General features: G+C 42.7%; 2 protein-coding genes across 3 annotated transcripts in view; one reads left to right on the top strand and one right to left on the bottom strand.

Moving 5' to 3' along the window:
• The window catches only part of BLTP3A (bridge-like lipid transfer protein family member 3A), a 71558-nt gene that overhangs the window by 9290 nt on the left and 40002 nt on the right, over window positions 1–22266 (bottom strand). For both annotated transcript variants that reach the window (XM_008522724.2, XM_008522723.2), the window contains exons 5-15: window positions 17805–17994; window positions 17349–17489; window positions 16764–16934; window positions 15870–16062; window positions 10745–10831; window positions 10065–10235; window positions 9514–9653; window positions 8983–9124; window positions 8541–8734; window positions 6872–8325; window positions 2328–2524 (exon numbers count right to left, since the gene is read on the bottom strand). In XM_008522724.2, the coding sequence (XP_008520946.1) occupies window positions 2328–2524; window positions 6872–8325; window positions 8541–8734; window positions 8983–9124; window positions 9514–9653; window positions 10065–10235; window positions 10745–10831; window positions 15870–16062; window positions 16764–16934; window positions 17349–17489; window positions 17805–17994 (3080 nt within the window). The remainder of the gene's footprint in view (window positions 1–2327; window positions 2525–6871; window positions 8326–8540; window positions 8735–8982; window positions 9125–9513; window positions 9654–10064; window positions 10236–10744; window positions 10832–15869; window positions 16063–16763; window positions 16935–17348; window positions 17490–17804; window positions 17995–22266) is intronic.
• Window positions 308–1039, top strand: LOC103552606 (sperm-associated microtubule inner protein 5-like). The gene has a single exon (XM_008522722.2). The coding sequence runs from the start codon at window positions 437–439 to the stop codon at window positions 902–904; it is 468 nt and encodes a 155-aa protein (XP_008520944.1). The 5' UTR covers window positions 308–436; the 3' UTR covers window positions 905–1039.

Here is a 22266-nt window from a genome sequence, read left to right as displayed (position 1 = left end):
GATGTGGTGCCCTGGGATTGACAGGTTTGGATCCTGGGCACAGATCCATACACCACTCATCAAGCCATGCCGTGGCAGTGTCCCACATACAAAATAGAGGAATACTGGCACACATGCTAGCTCAGGGCCAATATTCCACAAGCAAAAAGAGGAAGATTGGCAACAGATGTTAGCTCAGGGCCAATCTTCCTCACCAAAAAAAAAAAAAAAAAAAGGTTAACATGGTAAACTTTGTTATGCGTATTTCCCCCCAATTTAAAAAATTTTTTAAATATTTTAAAAGTCTGTATTTTCTAAACCCAGAGGGGCCCCGCCCGGCTCGGGGAGACCATGCACCGAAAATGGAGAACAGCTTCGGAGGCCAACTACGTGGTGGGCAAATCCCTGGATTTCATGCCCGGAAGGGCGCTGAGCGGGACGCAGGGAGAGAGAAATCATGGAGTCTTCCAAGACCTTCATGAGACAGCTGCCAATCACACCAGGCTACAGTGGCTTCGTGCCATACCTTAGCTGCGAGGGAACCTCCAGCAAGGACAACATGTCCCACTGTCTGAAAACCTTCCAGGAGATCACACAGCGATATAAAGACCAGAGGGAGGAATTTCACTGCTCGGTCGCCGCTGCCCCAAAACTGAAGCCCATCTGCTCTGAGGAGACGGTCCTGCGGGCCCTGCACCAGTACGAACGGCAGTACCACCCCACGAGTCTGGAATGCAAGTACATAAAGAAACCTCTCCAGGAGCCTCCGATCCCTGGCTGGGCGGGCTACCTGCCGAGAGCCAGGGTCACTGAATTAGGCTGTGCCACACGGTACACTGTCATGGCCAGAAATTGCTACAAGGACTTCCTGGACATCACAGAGCAGGCCAAGAGAGTGCACCTGAAGCCATATGAGGAGTGGTAGCTGTCCCGCCCTTGGAAAACCCCTGATAGAGGATCCCAACCCTCCGGTGACGTATGGCAGTACTGACAGACCAAATCTGTCACGCAGCAGGAAGATTTATCTAGAGCCGCTGTCCTCAGCAAAGTATGCAGAAGGCTAGCAGCAGAGAGCCTCCGAGGGAGAGGTGAACTTTTAGGGGGGCTCAACAGCTTACAGTTCTCACGTGAGAATCAGCCTCTCACCCACAGCCCAGCAGGCACTAGGACATTTCATAACATAAGAATTCTTTTAACTGCCATCTGCACCCTGACTGGTTGGCAACAGCGTGTGATTAATGTTGAAGACCTTTAATTGTCCTTTGGGAATAAAGAGGATCCTTCTCAGCAAAAAAAAAAAAAAAAAAAGTCTGTATTTTCTAAAGATGCAACTGAAAATATTTATGGATAAAAATGTTTGGGATTTGCTTCAAAATAATACGGGAGGGAGGGAAGTGGGAAAAAGTATACATGAAACAAAAATGGCCATGAGTTCTTAATATCTGAAACTAGGTAATGGCTATATGAGGGTTCATGTCTACTTTTGTCCATATTTGAAATTTTCCATAAGTTAAAAATAATAATAACAAAACAAAAATGGGTACACACCACCCAGCTTAAGAAACAGTGCATTCTCTTTTATTTTCATTTAGACATTCTTAGGGGACCATTTAAAAAGTTTCCATTTCAATAAAATGAAGAAACAAGTGTAACTTCTGGATGTGATTGATCTAATTCCTAAAAGTCTGTTTTTGTTTGTTTGTTTGTGTTTTTGTCTTTTGGTGAGGAAGATTGGCCCTGAGCTAACATCTGTTGCCAGTCTTTCTCTTTTTGCTTGAGGAAGATTGGTCCCGAGCTAACATCTGTGCCAATCTTCCTCTATTTTGTATGTGGGACACTGCCACAGCGTGGCTCGATGAGTGACATGTAGGTCTGTGCCTGGGATCCAAACTCACGAGCCCTGAACCACTGAAGTGGAGTGGGCAAACTCAACCACTATGCCACCAGGCCAGCCCCAAAGTTACTCATTTTATCATAGACAAAAAGCTCCTAGTTATTTTATAATAAAATACATAGTTAGGCAAAAAAAAAAAAAAAAACCAGACAATAAACACACACATCATTGACACCAGCCACAAAACTAATTCTACTGCTGCAGCTACATGGCTGTAAGACTAATGCTCTCTCCTTTGGTCTGAGTCTCGTTCTGTGATAAAGGTCAAGTACTAACCAATAACCTAGAAGATATGGAGATAAAGCCACTAAAATTTCTCTTTTTTGGTTTTGGTTAAGAAAATGTCTATTTTATCAAATCTCAACTCCTTTTGCATCCTGACAATCTGAATACAGGCAGCAGAAAGGACCTTTTCTAGACTTCTGTAACTTTGCCCAGCACTGCTTCCACCTACCAGACTCCAAGAGCATCACAAAGCTGTCACTGCCATCACTGTCCACTGAAATCCGGTCTTCAGGGCCACTGCTGTCCAGTGAGACACCATCAAATGACTGCTGAGATACTGTCCTCTTCATGGAGAAAAATCGGAGTCGGGCAGCACCTCCACTCACTGGGGCTACCACCCCTTCATCTATCTTGGCCATGGGCTCCCTGTTTAAAAAACAAAAACAAAAACCACAAATGTGGCTTAGGAGACATGTTCCATCCCCTTGTAGCATCTATCCCTTTCAGCCAAGATAGTTGTCATATACATAAACTTTGATGTCAACTACTATCTGCTATAAAGGGGGTCACACTACTTTTCAACTGCTGGCCTTTCTGAATCCTCATATTCCAGCATTTCAAACTGCATAAGCAGCTCTCCCATATCAATATTAAATGTCAAGCTTATTCAAGGTCATCCCATATACAGACGAGACCAACTACCTACAGCCCTGGTGCTAATGAATGGCACCTGAAACCACCCATGTTCATTCTACAGGTATTTACTGAATAACTTCTGCATACAAAGCACCAGACTAGGCACAGGGCAAGGGTAGGGGTGAATATAGTGATGAAAAAGGCCTTCCCTGTCCTCAAAGAATTTATAATCTATCAGGAGAGAGGAAACATACATAAATAACATTATATGAGAGTAAGTCACATACACCATAAGAGGGACAGAGTTACAAGCCAAAGGTTAGGCAATATCAAAGAGGGGAAAGGATGAGGAGAAGGGGATCAAACATGGCTCTGTGCAAAGAGATGGCATTTGAGGTGGTCCTTAAAGGACTGTGAAAGAGAGAGAGAAGAGGGCATTCTACGGGGAAGAAACAGATGAGCAAAGGCGTGGAGCCAGAAAACAAAAAGTATATTTGGAGACTAGTAAGTAGCTCAGCCCAGCTGGAGTGTAGGTTTTGTTGGCAAGAGCAATGGAAGATAAGTTAGAAAGGCATAATACAGTAAAAAGAAATCTTTCAAGACCTTTCAATCCTACCCTCCCATGTTACAGATGAAGAAACGGACTCAAGGTTGCAGTTAAAGGTGAAATTAAGAAAAACCCAAGACTCCTAACCTGTTGCTAAATGCCTTTTTCACCTGACCACATGGGTTGCAATCAGATTATAGAAAACCCTGGATAAAAGATTATATATGAAAGTGCTCTGAAAACTGTAAAGTACAGGGGGTACATGGGAAATCCCTGTACCTTCTGCTCAGTATTGCTATGAACCTAAAACTACTCAAAAAAATAAAGTCTACTAAAAAAACCTGTAAAGTGCTATATGGATATACCATAATAATCGATCACGCCACACGAAGAAGTTCAAACCCAATTCAGGGAGTATAAGGACAAAGCCTGAAGGTTTTAGAGCAGGCCAATCACAGGGTCATACCTGTGTTTTAGGAAGTTTGATATGGCTTTACAAACAAGCTGGAGAGTAAATGACCTCCAAAGAGGAAATCAGTTAACAGTTTACTAAAATATTCCACATGTGAGAACAGACAGGAAAACTGATATGAGACTCCCTAGGACAGTGTTCTCAAAGGGTCATCCTGGTAGGAGCATCAGCATGAGTGGAGGACTTGTTAGAAATGCAAATCCTCTGGTGCCATCTCAGACCTACTGGATGAAGGACTCTGGGGTAGGCTCAGCAAGCTGTGCTTGAACAAGCCCTCCAGGCAATTCTGAAGCACGCGTAAGTTTGAGAAGCACTACTCTAGGAATTATGTCAGAATCTGACAAATGATTGGAAGAGGGAGAGCTAAAATTTAGGAGCTTTGAACGAGCAGAAGAATGAGGCTACCAAAAGAAGAAAGAACTGGCCTGGGGGGGATAAGGAATTTGGTTTTATATATGTGAGGTTCAAGGCACCCCTGGGAGATCCGTGAGGAGCAACATGCAGTAGATAGTTTTAAATGAAGAGCAGGGGCGGGGCGGGAAGTCAGGACTGTCTATATAGAGAAAGAGACTATAACAGAGTGAGGAGATGGATAAAATAACCTAGAGAGAAAATATTCAAAAACACAGACTGATATAAACCTTCTGAAAGTTTAGCAAAATGCATCAAGAACCTCAAAAATGTTCATAGTGTTTGACCCAATAATTCCACTTCTAGGTTTTTATTCTAAAGATTTAGATATGCATAAAAAGTAATGTTCACAAAAATAAGGACATTTACAGGCCAGTCTGGTGGCATAGTGGGTAAGTTCACATGCTCCATTTCAGCAGCCCGGGGTTCACAGGTTCAGATCCCGGGTGCGGACCTATGTACTGCTCATCTAGCCATGCTGTGGGGGCATCCCACACATAAAATGGAGGAAAATGGGCACAGATGTTAGCTCAGCAACAAACTTCCTCAAGCAAAAAGGGAAGAATTGGCAACAGATGTTAGCTCAGGGCCAATCTTCCTCACCAAAAAAAAAGGACATTTAACACAACATTGATTCTACCTGAGAAAAACTGGTAACAGAATAAATGATACCCCCAGACAGTGGAATGGATGAATAAGTTATGATACATCCATTTGCTAGAACACAATAGAGCAACTAAAAATTATGTATTCAAATACCTAATGAATGGGAAACTATTCACAATAAAACACTAAGTGAATGAAAATGGAAATCTTCTGTATTATACAGAAATAATAGAATCCTATTATTGTAAAAACAGTATTTGTATATATCCGTATACACATATAAACATTCACATGGATACAGAAATATATGTATAAAAATTGGTAGAAAATAGATCCAAATGTAAATAGTGGCTATCTCTGGATAGTGTCATTATAAGTGACTTTTATGTTTTCTTCTTTATTCCTCTAGTTTCTACATTGTCAATAAAATAAGCACAAATCATTTTTATAATTAAAAAAATAAACATTATGATAAAAGTGATCAGAATACAGACAGCCTAGTGCTGTGGAACAGTTACATTTATAGGATAAAAGGAAGAAGAGAGCAGCCAAGAAAAAAGAAAAGACTCCTTCCAAGAGGTGAGAGTAGCTGGGCAGGGTTACAAGTGCTCAGAATGAACTGACCAGCAGGGCTGACTGCCACAGAGGAGCCCAGGAGGAAGCGGGCAGAAAAGGCCACTGGCCTGGCAGTTAGGAAGGCAATATTGGTGTTTAAAGAAGAGCTTGTATCACACACCTTTCTTTTCTCTTTTCCACCTCTCCTCTTTTCCCATCTCCCTCACTCTTCTCCATTTAGAAAAGGCAGCACATTTGGTGACTGGGAGTCCAGGCTTTCAATCCTCGCCCCACCACTCACAACGTGTGTGATCTTGAGCAAGTTTCTTACCTCTCTGAGCCTCAGTTTCCTCATCTGTAAAATGAGGAGTGATATTAGTACCTGCCTTATAGGGTTGTTACAAGAATTCAATGGATTAATATTCTAAGTATATAGGACAGTGCCTGACACATAGAAAGCACTGGATAAATGTTGCCTAGTATTATTATATCATTTATCCCCTTAAGTTTTCCTTTCTCCTTCCTCTTAGACTACCTATGCCTAGCAGGTACCAGCACACCCGCAGGATTGCTTAGAGACTCACTTAAGACAATCCACTTAGACAAAAGCTCTAAAGCCACTGACCTTCAAACCATGGTCCCCAACTACAACATGCCACAGCAAAGATTTCCCATAGTCTTCACTATTTCTCCTAAAACTACAAGGCACCCATGGAAAAATCTGTACCTTTCCACACTTCTGACTGTGCATTTCTGTATTCTTCGGCTTACTCTCTACTGTATCTCCAGTGCCTAATGCAGAGCCTGGCACACAGTATGGGCTCAAAAAGTATTTGTTGAATGAATGGATGAAATTCCTCCTTCTCTATTTGTCTGGCAGACGTTGATAGGTGTACCAGAAAGGCAAGTCCAAAGCTCCAACTTTTCTATTTACAATATATAGGATCCATGGGCTCACCCTCTCTGAAGCCTCACTTTCCCCAGCTATGGACTGGGAATACAAATATCTGTAGCTACCTCACCGGGCCACTGAGGGAATCAAATCAAACAAAATGTTACATGAGAACTCACTGAAAAGAATAAAACATCACACAAATGTCAAGTATTATTACTCTAAGATAGCAGATGTGTATCAACAATAGTAAATCAGTGAGAGACGAGATAACATGATTCTAAGAAGCAATAACTGTTGACTTGAAAACTGACTGAGAATAGGCTTACATAGAGGAATGTGAAAATCCATGGGATTTTGTGTTCTTTTATTGCAATTTCTGGTTCTTTCCCTATCACAGAATAGACGTGTTCCTGAAAATAAGTCTCTCCATTTGGTATACCTGTATCCACTAAGCAGCCCGAAAATTCCTCTGCCGCCCTGCAGGCAGCTCTGAAAACTAAAGGCTTTGCCACATTAAATAGGCCATTCTATGCATTCTCCTGGACTATCTGGTGCTTCCCAGTCTACAAATGCACACAGCAGGAGGCCTTAGCCCAATGACCAGAGCTAGGAGGAAGAGATGGGGAGTGAAGAAGGCAGAGAATCACTCACTTGGCTGGAGGCAGGGACAACACCTTGTGCATGGTGGAGGTCATTCTGTCTCTGCCCAGACTGAAGGCATCCTTAGTGAGGGACACAGCTTCCTTGGTGAGGTCCATGGTGGCATGTAGAGCCTCTCTGGTGGCATCCTTGGTCATGTGAATAGCACTTGACAACTCTCCCTCAATGTTCAAGGGGATGAGCTTGCCCTGTCCATTCACAGTGGTATCCCTGCCATCTGGGGGCTTCAGTGCAGCTGGTGAGCTGGATGCTTGGGTTCTGCTTAATGTCTTGGCCTGTAAGGAATCGACTGCCTCATGGCCCTTCCCTGCCTCCTGCTGTGCAAGAGAATCTGAGTCCTGCAGTTCTCCATTGCTATGGATAGGCAGTGGCCTATCCTGGGATGCAACCAGATTTTCCAGGCCACTATCCTCGAGAACCTTCTCAGGGCTGGCTGGGCCCTGCTCTGAGGAGGCATCAGACTTCAGCTCCCTATCCTCTGAAGGAGACAGCTCTGAATCTATGAGGCTGGTGGTATCTGAACCTGCAGAGTCAGCTCCAACAGCCCCAGGGGCAGGATGCATGAGCAGAGCCACCTCAGCACTGGGGAAGAGCACCCCAATGCAAGCTGTCTGGTCCTGCAGGGGAGACCCAGTCATGGCCTCTGTATCCTTAGTAAGCTGCTCCTGAAGACCCTGTAGCACCTCCTTCAGGCGGAGTAGAGCCAAGTACTGGTAGTGGTCAAGTCTCACACGGACATGTGCAGGAGAGTGTACAAGCATGTGAACATCCGCTGTATCCTCCAGCTCTGCCAGAGGCCCTTTGCTGTCCACACCACCACTGCCTTCTCTCAGAGTTTCCACGACTTCCGTAAGGCCTGATAGGCTTTTCAAATCATGCTCGGTTTTTGACCTCTGATGGGACACAGTGTCAGGGGCAAAGGCTTCAGACTGGACAGGACTGCCAAAGCTAGCTGATGGTTTCAGCCTCCCTTCTGTGGCTGAAAGGAGTTTCCGTGCCTGGGCTTGCTGCCAGCGGAGGGGTAGGCAGACCCAAATGGACAAGGGGAAGGGGGCCACAAAATTCAAGGCATGGCCTTTGAAGTTCTCTGTTCCCTCAAAGTCCAAGGAGATCTGGGTGAAGTGGATGGACCAGAGATCCTGGGAAGCCTTAAGCCTCTGGGGAGAGAAGGTACTAGCTTGAGGGAAGCAGGGATCCACTTGGAAGGCATGGTGCATAAAAAGCATATGCAGAAGGCTAAAGCCACCTGGAACCTTGGGAAAGTGCACATAATTGGAATGAAAGAACTCAGCAGCAGCAAAGCCCCGGAAGAGAGTTTGGAGGTCTGGACAGCTGCAATGTGGGGCATGACGTGTGTTGGTGGCAGTCAGGCCTGACGCAGAGAAGACAAGGGCCTGGGGACGATGCAACGCAGCCTGCTCTCTCTTCTCCAGCGGGAAGCTCACCTTCAGGAAGAAAATGAAACCCAATTCAGAATGGCCGTCTGAGTATCTCCACAACCCACCACCAATACACACGTGAAAGACCATTTGGGCTGTGAGACTGTTTTACTGTTTTTCTTACTTCTATCAAATGGACAGAGCAGAACCCTGGATGATAGCCACCGGGGAAATGCAGCTGTGGCTGCCAGCAGGGAACAAAACCCCCACTTTCTCCTTACCTTCAGCCAGAAGGCATCCAGTCGGATATCCAAGTGTTCATCTTTCTGGCTTGAATCTTCCAGCTTGTAGATAGCTTTGAACTGCTCCAAGCTGTGGTATAAATCCAGGCAGAAGAGATTTCCCCAGAGCAAGCTCACAGGATCCATAGTAAATATCAGACCATTGAACTGAATGTAGAGATTGGGACAGGGAACTGGAAAGCAGGGAAAAAAAGAATCATCAGGTACAAAGTAACAGCTCGACTCTTACTTACCAGCTAATATTCATTTTACTATCAAGAGAGCAAAGGTGCATATTTATACAGGGCAGAGTCTTTAACAAAGGTGTGCTGTACTAACTCAAACACCTAACGCTAAATAAGAATATAAGCAGTGCCCCCAAAACTGACCAAGGTGAAGAGCACGCGCTAGACAGTAAGCAATCACCAGACCGGATGCCTACCTGGAAGCTCCTGATTATCTGGGAAGTAATACTCTGTGAACTCAATGTGAATGGCAGAGACCTGAGTGGGCAGGCTGTGAAGTTTCCGACTGCAGGAAAGAAGTGTGGATGGCTTCTTACTGGGTTGTCCAGCTGTAGAAACCTACACAGTCGCAAGCTGCTGTTAGCATCGGTACAGCACCGGAACAGAATTTCCTCAGTCACCTCTCAGGTAGTGTAAAGCCTCTGCTATCCTTCCAAAGTCTGTCACGGGAGCGGAGTGCTTTCACACGTGTTCCAGGAATTCTCACACCTGACTATCCACAGGTTCGTTTTTTCAGAGGGAAGTCTATAGTTGGGTATTCAGAGGAAATAGGGGAATCCCACATCCTGATCTCAGGGGCCACGCTCAGAAAGAAACAAAGCGTCAATCCACCCAGAAGTGAGGGGAACAGTCCCCAAATTCCACAGCCTTATTCCCACCTGCTGCCTCCCAAATGAACTGCTTCCCCCTTTCCAACTCTCTGCTCCCCTGTGTCCTGGGCTCCTCACCTGGTGGACGTCCAAATCATCCACCCGGATTACCATGCAGCTAGAGCGTAAGCGATTCCATGCTGGAGGCCGAAAGGCAGCCTGTCGGCCCTGAGAGGGGCTTCTCTCAAGCAGGTTCTTTCGAGGACTAGAAAAAGAATCTAAACAAAAATAACAAGGTGGAAAAGACGATCAGATACATTCAACTTGTATTATTAATAGAATTAAGAAAGTAAAAATCCTAAGATCATTAATGCTATATATAAGAAAGAGAGCTTAACACTGTCTGTCTTCTGGTTGGAACTCAAAAATAGTACTCTCCTTAAGACCAAGGCAACAGTCTATCGAATAGAGGTTATTAACAACCTCCCTTCAACATTGCAGCTATCCCTGGAAACAAACAGGCCTCTAAAGAAAAGAGTCACTGACGTCTCTCCATGGGATAAAGTTGGGATAAACAGCTAGGAATAAGTTGGGATAATTAGCTAGTGCACTAGCTATCTCCACTGGATATTCAAAGATAAACGGCAAGAGGCTTAGCAATGGGAGTCTTCCAGCTCCTCATAACCCACCTGCTTTCCTCCGGAAGGGCGAGTCTACCCCCAGGTGCCAGGGTGATTTCAGATCCGTCTTCTCGTGCAACTTCTCCATTTTACTCTGAAATTCCATCACCAGCTTCTGGGCCCACTGGCCTCGGGTCTCCATGGCCTCACAGTGCCGTACCCAATGTTTGCAGCTATCGCCTGTGCAACAAAACAAAAAGATTTTAGTCCAAGATCATGATCCAATGTTCCAATTTTTCCTTTCCAGTGGTGTAGTCACAGTTCAGAATCTGATCCCTCAGCCCCAATCCAGAATTCTCTAGAATAAGTAAAAATTATCTAGTGAGAGCACTCAGGTTCCTCTGGATTCCATATGTGATTTTTCCCTAAGGCTCCCTAAAGGCCAGCTGCTGACTGCTGCCATCTTTGATTATGGACTACTGGAGAGGCTCTAAACTGGTGGAAGTAAGGGGCAGAGGGTTGAATAAAAGGGAACATCTCAAGTACTGCCTCTCCTCCAACTTCATTACTGGTAAAGAATCATCAATAGTGGACCCTGAAAGTTTCCACAAGATGTCCTCTCCCAACACCTCTCTGAGCATGTGCCGCAATCCCTGGCACCCTCCTGCTGGGCAGTCAAGGATGAACCCAGAAATCTGCCCTCAATACCTGGGCCACACTAGTACCACCCCTGTTCAGAATTCTCCTACCTGCCCAGTGGAAGGGGTAATAGTCAAATGCCATCTTGCGGAAGGTAAGCTGCATTGCACCACCCATGAGTCTGTTTGCAGAGACGCCTATGAAAGAAAAGTAAAAGTGAACAGCAGCAGAAGAAACAAAGAGGCCTAAATACCACTTGAAGCACTTCAAAGTCCTCTTGAGGGTCAGCTCCAAAGCCTGGCTGACACACAAGCGCAGCTGAAAGGCCATGATGTTAGGTGATGTGCAAGGCTGCAGCCCTCCTCTTTGGAGATGCAACAGCCAGCATGCTCTAAAAGATCAGAACAAGTATATTCCATTGTCTCTGTAAACAGCTGCTAGATTTCCAGAAAGGCAGAAGAAACTGCAAAACTCAGGATTCAGGAATTCCAATTCTAGGTCACCCCAGACACACTTTACAACCTTAACTGATTGGTTCCCCCAAACCTAAAAATACTAGTATTGCTATCCCTTAGCCCCACGCCTGGAGAGGCATAAGCCAAATTCCCCAGATAACAGGACCCATACTATTTCCTTTCATATTCTGGCCTCAGAGCTAAAGCTGTGATATCAGACAACTATGACCTACTGTACATACAAAGTACCCGGGAACACTAGAAACAGTGCACTAACAAGGACATTATAAAATAAACATACAGAATATTTTAGGTAAACTGGAATTTTTAGCAATAAGTCAAATATTGTATTATGTTTATCTTGAATTTACATTTAATTCTTACTAAATAAATGCACTTTCCATGTTTGTATTTTCTCTCTCCCACGAGACTTGAGGAACTCTAAGAGTAGGGACTGTTTCTTCTACATGTGTACATTGTCTGACCTATCCTGCTCTGCACTTCCATCCCATCCCTGACTCAGGGGAGGGAAGTCCCAGGGCATCCTCCAGGCACAAGGTGGTAAACCTACAACAAGGAGGGTCATTTCCATCCAATCGAGATTTCACCACCTCAAGTTCTGGACTAATCATCATCCTACTAAGAGATTTACCTACACCACTGTTCCTGTTCCTCCATCTTTTTTTCATAATTACCACCTCTAAGGAGCCTGTTTAGACATTTTTCCCCTAAATGCTCCCTCTCCATGAAACATTAATACCACAGATATACTGTATATCTGCTTATGTACTACATGTCTATCTGTACTTATTTACAAAAAGAATAAGTATAAAGCTTATTCCTTTTCTTCAATGCAGGGTTAAGAAAGATGAAGTAATTCTTTTAAAAGTTAAATTAAAAAATGTAAAGCTGTGATATTTAACTTAACTTTATAACTATATTTGCTGAGTAACTTTTAATGTAATTTATTTCTTATATAAATTATAATGTATCAAATTACATATGCAAGTTAGCAATTTATATAAATACATAATAGCAATAAAATCAAAAAAAATTTTTTTTTTGGAGGAAGATTAGCCCTGAGCTAACTGCCACCAATCCTCCTCTTTTTGCTGAGGAAGACTGGCCCTAAGCTAACATCCGTGCCCATCTTCCTCTACTTTATATGTGGGACGCCTACCACAGCATGGCTTTTGCCAAGCAGTGCCATTATCCACACCCGGGATCCAAACTGGTGAACCCCGGGCTGCTGAAGCAGAACGTGTGCACTTAACCGCTGCGCCACCAGGCCAGCCCCTACAATCAAATCTTTAATTATTCAAAATTATTTTTCAGCAAAAGTAAAACAATTGAAAATTTTAAATTTCTTAAAATTATTTTTAGTGAACTTATCTTTTAACTTTTGCTTGATATGAGAAAATAACTTTTAACTAGCTGCTAGATAGTAAGATAGTGTCAATATTTTTTCTTTTCAGCACTGAAGTAAATTAATGATTTGTTCAACAACTTATAGAATTAGATAATAAAATATAAACTATTTTTATTTAATTCTCAAAGTTCAAATCACAAAATTACTGAGGATGAAATATAAACAACACTGACAAGGCAGCCAACAGGCATGCACAGGCCACCTCTCGCCATATGACTGTGAGACCAAGCAACCGATTGAGAGAAAGTCCTCTAATCACAGCCATCAATTCGCCATAGTTTATAGCACTGATCTTCCATACATTCTGTGTATCTTCCATGAACTCAATGTCAATGCTGTGCATATGACTACAAGAAAACCCAAGGAGAGAAATTAAATACTAAGGAATAAAATTTTGTCAGGTAGGGTTAAGCTTTGGAAGGTCACAAACCGTTGTTACATCTAAGATTTTTTTCACCCTCACCTCTCACCAAAGAACCAATTTTCAATGTCCAGAATAGGCAAATATCAAGATAAAAAGTAGATCAGTGGTTAGTTAGGGCTGCAAAATGGGGAGTGACAGCTAATGGGTACAGGGTTTCTTTTAGGGAGGACAAAAATGTTCTAAAATTAGATTATAGTGATCACACAACTCTATGAATATACTAAAAAACAGTGAGTTGTAAATTCTAAATGAGTGAATTATACGGTATGTGAATTCTATCTCAATAAAGCTGCCTAAAAGAGAAGAACCAATTTTCACCTGCTGTGGGAGGATATCCCAGTTGAAACTGCATGACCTAGGGTACTGGAGGGAGAGAGTTTCACAGCCATGCTCCCTCCACTGGAGTTATTTGGAGCTAAAAGAACAATAAGCTACACAGACTGAGCAGATTAAAATAGGATCTAGAATTGAAATCAAATATAATTACCAACTGCCACATATTTAATTATAAACACATAATCATATATGAGACATAAGTGGTAAATAGTGTACAGAAATGACTAATTAATGTTCTTCAATAAACTGGTCGGAAGAGGACAGCTAGCCTTAAGAGACAAAGATTTTGGGTCACAAACCTTATCCTGAGGGAAAACAGTTAAAAAGAGGTAGGCGACACTCTCTTCCTGATCAACCACCAACCTCCTTTCTGAAGCCTGAAGTATGAGCTGCTCTAGTTTGATTTTAAGAGACTGTGCTGCCCCACCTCAAGCCAAGCTGTCCTCAACGACCCACCCAGTTTCCAATAATTTCATCTCTGATACCAAAGGACAGGTGAGAGTGCCAGCCAGGGGCCGAACGTCTAGGCTTTAGTGTCCCTTATGAAAAAGCAGGTAGCTGTAGCCTTCAAGGAGTCTCTTCAAGGAGCAGCACTGTCCAAAAGAACTTTCTGTGCTGATGACATCTTCTAGGCCATAGTCTATATCGAGTACTTGAAATGCGGCTGGTGCAAATGGGGATCTGAATTTTTCATTTTATCTCATTCTAACAGACACGTGTAGCTACTGGCTACCATACTGAACACAAAGTTCTACAGCAATGCTATCCAGTAGAAACATAATGTGAGCCACATTGTATTTTTAAATTTTCTAGCAGCCACATGAAAAAAAGTTTTTTAAAAAAGTGAAATTAATTTTAATACATATTATTTAAACCAATATACCCAAAATATTAACATTTCAACATGTAATCAATAGGAAAATAATTATCAAGGTATTCTACACACTTGCTTTGTACTATATCTTCGAAACCCCATGTGTATATTACACCTGCAGCCCATCTCAATTTGGATCAGCCAACATTTCAAGTGCCCAATAGTCATATGTGGCTAGTGGCTGCCATACTGGACACAACTCCAGAGAATCTTTGAGCCCTTTCCGTACCACCGAGTTCTCCTTTCCCTTTTCTCCCCAAATCCAAGGAGAAGAGTCAAAGTCACAGGAACTTCACAGAGTCATATACCACACCTAGGTATGGTAGGCTGGGAGTAATCCCCCTATCTAAAAATATCTCATCTAAAACATCCTTAAATTCCACCAATTTGATTAGTTTAATAAATAAATTAGTTTAGGCTCCATGGAAGGCTAGTCATTCACATCTTAGTGTGGATTACAGGACCCTGCCACATGAAGAGGACAGTGCTATATACCCCTCATCAAGCAAGAGGATGAAACTCTCAATTATGTAGTCTTAATAAAGAGTTCTGAAAAGATTAAAAACAAAACAAAACAAAAACACCAAAGCCTTTATAATAACACTTGGAAGAAATAACCAAACAAAATAATAGTTTTAGCAAAGAACTTCCAAAATAAGTGAGTAGCAAACCAATGAGTAATTTATTTCTTGTGGTGGCAAAAACAACCTTTATGCTCCTTTTGGGTCTCTTGGAGTCGGAGTAGAGAAGGGCTGAAGTCACTTCAAGACCAACGAACAGCGAAGCAAGACAGGTGATGCTGCTTGGTGATCCAGCAAGAAAAGGTTGGTTCCCCCAAGGAAACTGAGTCTAGGTCTCATTAAGAGACAAACATAACCTTCAGAGAGGATAAGGCAGCAAGAAAAAAATCTACCCTGTGAAAGCATCAAAAACTAAGAGCTGGTGGCAAAGGGGAGTATAAAAAGACCACAGAGTACTGAAGGAACAGGCAGCAAAGTAATAATACTGAATATTCGCCTATAATTAAGGTCCACCAACTTCAGTATATTATCTCATTTGAGCCTGACAACGACCTATGAGGTAAAGGAGTAAGATATGATTTAACTCAAGTTCACAAATGAAGAAACTCCAAGAGGTTAAGTGATTTCCCCAAGGCTCTTGAAGGAGAGGAATGAGTCAATTACTTTTTCATTCTGAATAAATGTGTATATAATATTGTAGCTCTAATGAACATAAAAGCATGACAAGAACACAGCATAACCTCTCTGCTTGGGAAGAGAATATTTATACATAATAATAATTTGAATTGACTCAAAAATCTGAAAATTCTGAGATTTCCTATAGTTGAATTTACTTTTCTAAAAGCTTATACCAGTGGTCAGCACCGTCCAAGGGACTTTGGGGGAAAAAAAAAGGTATACACTGCTGGGGTCTACCCTGAAGATTCTGTTTTAGTGGGGTCTGCAGAAAGCCCCAGCATCTGTATTCTCTTATTACAGGGGGTTCTGCTGCACCCTAAATTAGGCTGAAGAGCACTGCCTTACACTAACAGAAAGAGAGCTGCCACTGGAGGGCTGAGGCCCAAGCAGTGCCTGTGATTAAGGGAAGCCAACCAAGTACACCACAGTGTCTTGAAAAGAGTCTTCCATCCCCAAGCTTTGCCCAGAGCTGAAAGCAGTGATGGACCACCCTGCCCAGACCCAGACCTCACAGGTACCTGGCTCTCGGGACTGGCTATCATCACAAATGTGCAGGTCCAGGCGGGAGATGAGGAGATGGTAGGAAGACTCTTTCACATCAAATTTTTCAAAGTACTGGCTGAGGCGGCTGCTGCTGCTGTTGCTGCTGCCCTGGCTGCCACCAAACGCCTGGGCCCAAGACTGCTGGGCACTAGGAGCAGGTGGGGTGATCTACACGTGACAGAGAGAAGAACAAGACATCCAGACCCAGAAAGGCTCCTTGCAGGCTTTCTTTAAGCTTTAGTTCAGCCTGAATAAAATCACAATTTAGCAAGATGCCCCTTCCCTCTCATAAGAGTTTGCCTAGTAGCTGACTTAGGTCTGTCCCACCTAAACAACCCAAACTCCAAAAACCCTAACTCTCATTAGTCTAGTAACTGTCAGCGTACGGTTCTGAGGTTTGACTTGCTCTCCAAGCTCTCGCCCCCCAGCACTTAGGTGACTGATACTAAAACATCCCCTCCAGGAATTCTTCCTTAAACGCCCTCCTTCAGCCCAGAGAATTAGATGCCTCTTCTTAGTGCTCTCATGGCATAGTGTTTACCTCTATTACAGCACTTATCACATCGCATTGTAATAGCTTATTTATGTTTCATGGTTTAAGACAGTGAGATTCCAAGGACAGGAACAAGACGTTTATTCTACTTTTCCTTCCCAGTGGCTAGCACTGTATACCTAACACACTGGAGGCATCCAATGAACAGAATAAATGAATAAATCAGAGGCACAGGCAGAGCCTATGCACATCCAGAAGTAAATGGCAAATCCCCCAAATAAGCCTAAGAAAGTCTAGACTCCACCTATGTTGGTATGAATTAGGTGTGGCCTGCCATCTCCCCAGCCCCTCGAAAGGTATCTGTTCTGCCTCTAACCTGTACAGGTTCAGGGGCCAGGCTCTTTCTCTGCTGGGCTGACTTCTCCATGGCTTCACTCAGCGACTCTGCATACTTCATCATAGCCTTGAGCTGCGAGTCAGTCAGCACCCAGAGCAAGTCATCCAACAGGAACATCAGCTTGGAGGCTATCACATTGCAATCTTTGGTCTGAAGGAGCCACACAGAACACAGGGTTCAATATCTGGTATGATTCCAACTCCTCAAAGTGACTATCAATTTCAGAGACGGCTTTTAAACCCCCAGTGTGTGAAAGGAAAGCATCAAGCACTTCGGAGAGACAATTTCTTACAAAACTACTAAAGTTTTCTGTGATTAACAAGAAGTAGCAATAGTCAACTGCCAGGTGCCTATGTCAGTGTCCCTACATATGGGTAAAAGTTGTGGTTTCCAAAACTGAGATGACAGGGTGGTGGAAATGTTCTCTCATTGGTGCATACTGTGCAACACTAAATTGCAGCCCCTCCTCTTTCAATAACATTCAAAAAACAGGGAACATCAACTCCCAGGCTGTCTAGGAGAACACAAGAGGGAAGTTTTCATGAGGACAGAGAACACACTCACTCTTCTCTTGAGGGCTATTTGGATCCTGCCTTGGTTGGTAATAAGCCTCAGTGGAGTGGTGACCGGGTCCTGATCACCATTGTCTGTTGCATCTGCCTCAATTCGAAGTGTTTGCCAAGTTATTTCCTTGAATGTTAAAACCTGGAAGGAGAAAAGTAAAATCCCTTAATTCTGTGGATGAAATTAACCAAGAGACAGGAAGGTGCAAGGGGAAAAGACTAGAAGGCAGAGACTCCCACCATTCTTGGTTGGGATCCTACCAAGAGAAGGCAGTGGATCAGAGATCCATAACTGAGGAAAGGATGTAGCAGTAACACTGGACACAAGGGATTCTTGGGTTCCCCGGAATGGGGGAGCACTTGAGGAAATTGCCAAAGCAGGAATAACATCCTTTAAGAATAGTCCTACTTTGAATCCCCTCAATTTCTCCTCCTCTTGCAATGCTAGGGATGTCACCTCTCCTCGGTGGGGGTCGGTGATGCGGGTGAGGCGGAGGTCACTCTGCTGCCAGTTGGGATTGACACTGTAGCCCTGGAGCTGCCACAATTCAAAAGAAGCGTGGAAAGCCTTGGAGTGAATCTTGATCGTGATGGAATTGACAACGATGAACATCCCCTCCACCACCTTCTCGGCAAAGCCATACTCACTACAACAAAGGAGGCAGACCAGCGTTCAGAATCACGTGAGACTTCACGCACACTCCTTCTACTGGAAGACAGCAGACCAGACTATTAGCAGTGCCAGTCCTTGGGTGCTAGAACTGTGGATTCGTTTTTTTTCTTTATTTCTCTTCTTCCATTTCTACTTTCTTATATTTTTTAAATTTCTAAAAATTTTTATGATGATTTAGTACTCTTTTTAATGGGACTTTTTTTTTTAAGAATGGAGTAAAAGAAAAAGAGTTGAACCTGGAAACAATCTCCCTCCTATTAGAAAGAATAGACTGAAAAGTCTCTTTATTGTCCATAAACTACTTAAATGAATACTTAAATACTGGCTGTGAGGGGAGGTATAACTACAGAAAGGAGACACTAGGTTCATATAAAATCTTCAAAGACAGAGCACACTCCGCAAAAGTAGTGGAAAGAGGAAAGCAGTACAGCCAGGTGAGCAAGGGGTTTAATCCTGTGAACGCTGGTCACGAGCAGTGCCACCTTTACCCTGTCAAATATATCCCAAAGAGCACAGCCGTACTTCCACAGTGAGAGGTCAGAAACGGCAGGGGCAGGAATGAGGGCCATCTTAAAGTCTTTCTGGATGTGGAAAACACAGACATTCTTGACATGAAGGTGAAATCAGTTCTCATTACAAGAGATAAAATGGAGGTCTGGAAATTACAAAATGAAAAAAATGTATCTATATTTGCAATTTATATCACAAAGGGCTAATATCTCAAATGTATAAAGAGCTTCAAAAAACTGAAAAGAAAAAGGCCAAGAGCCCAACAAAAATAGGGCAAAGTATGGACAGTTCACAGAAAAATAAAATGCAGATAGACATCAAACATAAAATGATGTTCAACCTCACTCATAAATCAAAACTACACTGAGAGACAATTTATGACAAAGGTGACAGTGCAGTAGGGAAAAGATCATCTTTTGTTTCTTTTTTTTTTTTTTAAAGGGCAATGTTTACAATTATTTTTTCTTTTTTTTGAGGAAGATTAGCCCTGAGCTAACTGCTGCCAATCCTCCTCTTTTCGCTGAGGAAGACTGGCTCTGGGCTAACATCCATGCCCATCTTCCCCTACTTTATACGTGGAATGCCTACCACTGCATGGCTTTTGCCAAGCAGTGCCACGTCCGCACCCAGGATCCGAACTGGCGAACCCCAGGCCACCGAGAAGCAGAATGTGCGTACTTAACTGCTGTGCCACCGGGCCAGCCCCAAGATCGTCTTTTCAACAATGGTGCATGGTCAATTTGAGGATATCCATAAGGAGAAAAAATAATATTGACCCCTATCTTACATTAAAACAAAAAAAATCAGTGTCAAGATTGACTATAGATATAAACGTGAAAGGCCAAAAAATAAAGCTTTTAGGGGCCGTCCCTGTGGCTGAGTGGTTAAGTCCACACACTCTGCTTTGGTGGGCCAGGGTTTTGCCAGTTTGGATCCTGGGCACAGACCTGGCACCACTCATCAAGGCATGCTGAGGCAGCGTCCCACATAGCACAACTAGAATGACATGCAACTAGAATATACAACTAGGTACTGGGGAGCTTTGGGGAAAAGAAGAGGAAAGAAAGAAGAAGAAAAAAATGATTGGCAACAGATGTCAGCTCAGGTGCCAATCTTAAAAAAAATAAAATAAAATAAAAATTAAAGCTTTTAGAAGAAAACATAGGAAAATATCTTCATACCTTAGGATAGAAAAAGACTCCTTAAACAAGATACAAAAAGTGCTAACTATAAAGGGAAAAACAGATATACTGGACTACATTAGAATTAATAATTTCTGTTCAATAAAAAAAACATTAAGGGGAATAGTTAACCTAGGGAGTAGAAGATATTTGTAATACACATATGTAACAAAGGACTTGTTTCCAGAATATATAGAAAACTTCTACAAATTAAGAAGAAAAAGACAAAAACAATCCAAAAGATAAATGGGCAAAACACTTACATCAATGCTTTATGAAAGAGGATATCCAAAATTTCAATAAACCAATCATCAAGAAAATGCAAATTAAAATCATAATGTGATACATACCTAACAGATGGCTAAAATAAAAATACAGACAATTCTAAGTGTCAGCAACTGGAATTCATGTACTGCTAGTGGGAAAAGTAGTACAAGTGCTCTAGAACCTGTCTAGCAGTATCTCTACTACAGCAGAACATATGCTCAGCCTATGACCCTGCAACTCTATGGCCAGGTATATATTGAACAGAAATGTGTACATATGTTACGAGATATGTACAAGAATGTTCATAGCAGCACTCTTGTTTCTTCTTACATATTTTTAATGTACATACAGAAAAATTCATTCTTTGTGGTGTACAGGTCTAGGGTTTTGACAAATGCATAGTCATATATCAACCACCACTGTAATGATGGAGAACAGTTCCACATAGCAACAGTATACCTACCTAATAGCCAGAAACTGGAAAGAAACCAAATGTCCATCTACAACAGAATGGATAGACTGTGGTGTGTGATGGAATAATACATGGTAACAAGAATGAATGAAGTAGAAATACATGCGGCAACACAGATGACTCTCACAAACATCATACTGAGCTAAAGCGGCTGGACACAAACGACGACATACTATATGACTACATTTATATAATTTTAAAAATAGGGAAAACTAACGTATGGTGTAAAAAGCAGGATAAAAGTTATCCTTGGGGGTGGGTATGACTAGAAAGGGCACAGAGGCTTCTGGGATTCTGGAAGTAGTCTGCTGCTTTTTTTTTTCCCCCCAAGATTTTATTTTTTTTACCTTTTTCTCTCCAAAGCCCCCCAGTACATAGTTGTATATTTTTAGTTGTGGGTCCTTCTAGTTGTGGCGTGTGGGACACTGCCTCAACATGGCTTGATGAGCAGTGCCATGTCCGCGCCCGGGATCCAAATCGGTGAAACCCTGGGCCGCCGAAGTGGAGCGCGTGAACTTAACCACTCAGGCCGCCGAAGTGGAGCGCGTGAACTTAACCACTCGGCCATGGGGCCGGCCCCACGTAGTCTGCTTCTCGATGTGTTAACTTTGTAAAGAATCACTGAGTTATACACTTAGGATTCATGCACTTCAATATAATGTACAAAAAAAACCACACTGAAATTCTATATGTCATCTATTAGATTAGGCAAAAATCCTGACGTTTGATAATATTCTCTATTAGCAAGGGCTTTGGGAAAACAAGATCTCTTACACATTGCTGATAGAAACAAAAAATTATAAAATCCTACGGAAGAGAATTTAGCAATGTCTATCAAAACTATATACGCATTTGCCCTTTGCGTGTCCCAATTCTAGGAATCTACCCTAAAATATGCTAGCAACAAAAGTGGAAACAACCCAAATGACCATCAACTGATGAATCGAAAAATAAAATGTGATATATCCATACAGCAGAATATTACTCAGCCATAAAAACATAACGGTACTGGGGCCAGCCCGGTGGCGCAGCAGTTAAGTTCGCACGTTCCGCTTCTCGGCGGCCTGGGGTTCACCGGTTCAGATCCTGGGTGCGGACATGGCACTGCTTGGCACGCCATGCTGTGGTAGGAGTCCCATATATAAAGTAGAGGAAGATTGGCACGATGTTAGCTCAGGGCCAGGCTTCCTCAGCAAAAAGAGGAGGACTGGCAGTAGTTAGCTGAGGGCTAATGTTCCTCAAAAAAAAAAAAAACCATAACGGTACTGATACATACTACAACATAGCTGAACCTTGAAAACATTAGGATAAGTGAAAGAAGCCAGTCACAGAACACTACATAGTACATAATTCCATTTATACGAAATGATCAGAACAGACACAGAAAGTAGATTAATGGTTGCCTAGGGATAAAGCAGGAGAGAATGGGGAGTGATTGCTAATAGGTATGAGGTTTCTTTTTGGTGATAAAAATGTTCTAAAATTGATTTTAGTGATGGTCACACAACCTGGTGTATATACTAAAAACCATTGAATTGTACACTTCAAATGGATAAATTTTATAGTATGTGAATGATATCTCAATAAGGCTTCTTTTAAAAATATGCTGGAGGGGCTGGCCCAGTGGCGCAGCGGTTAAGTTCGCATGTTCTGCTTCTCAGCGGCCCGGGATTCCCTGGTTCGGATCCCAAGTGCAGACATGGCACTGCTTAGCAAAAGCCATGCTGTGGTAGGCGTCCCATATATAAAGTAGAGGAAGATGGGCATGGATGTTAGCTCAGACCCAGTCTTCCTCAGCAAAAAGAGGAGGGTTGGC

The sequence above is a fragment of the Equus przewalskii genome, chromosome 19, assembly GCF_037783145.1.
Source record: "Equus przewalskii isolate Varuska chromosome 19, EquPr2, whole genome shotgun sequence".
Classification (NCBI taxonomy): Eukaryota; Metazoa; Chordata; class Mammalia; order Perissodactyla; family Equidae; genus Equus; species Equus przewalskii.
Note: the sequence above shows the minus strand (reverse complement) of the source record. Positions and strands in the feature narration are given on the sequence as shown.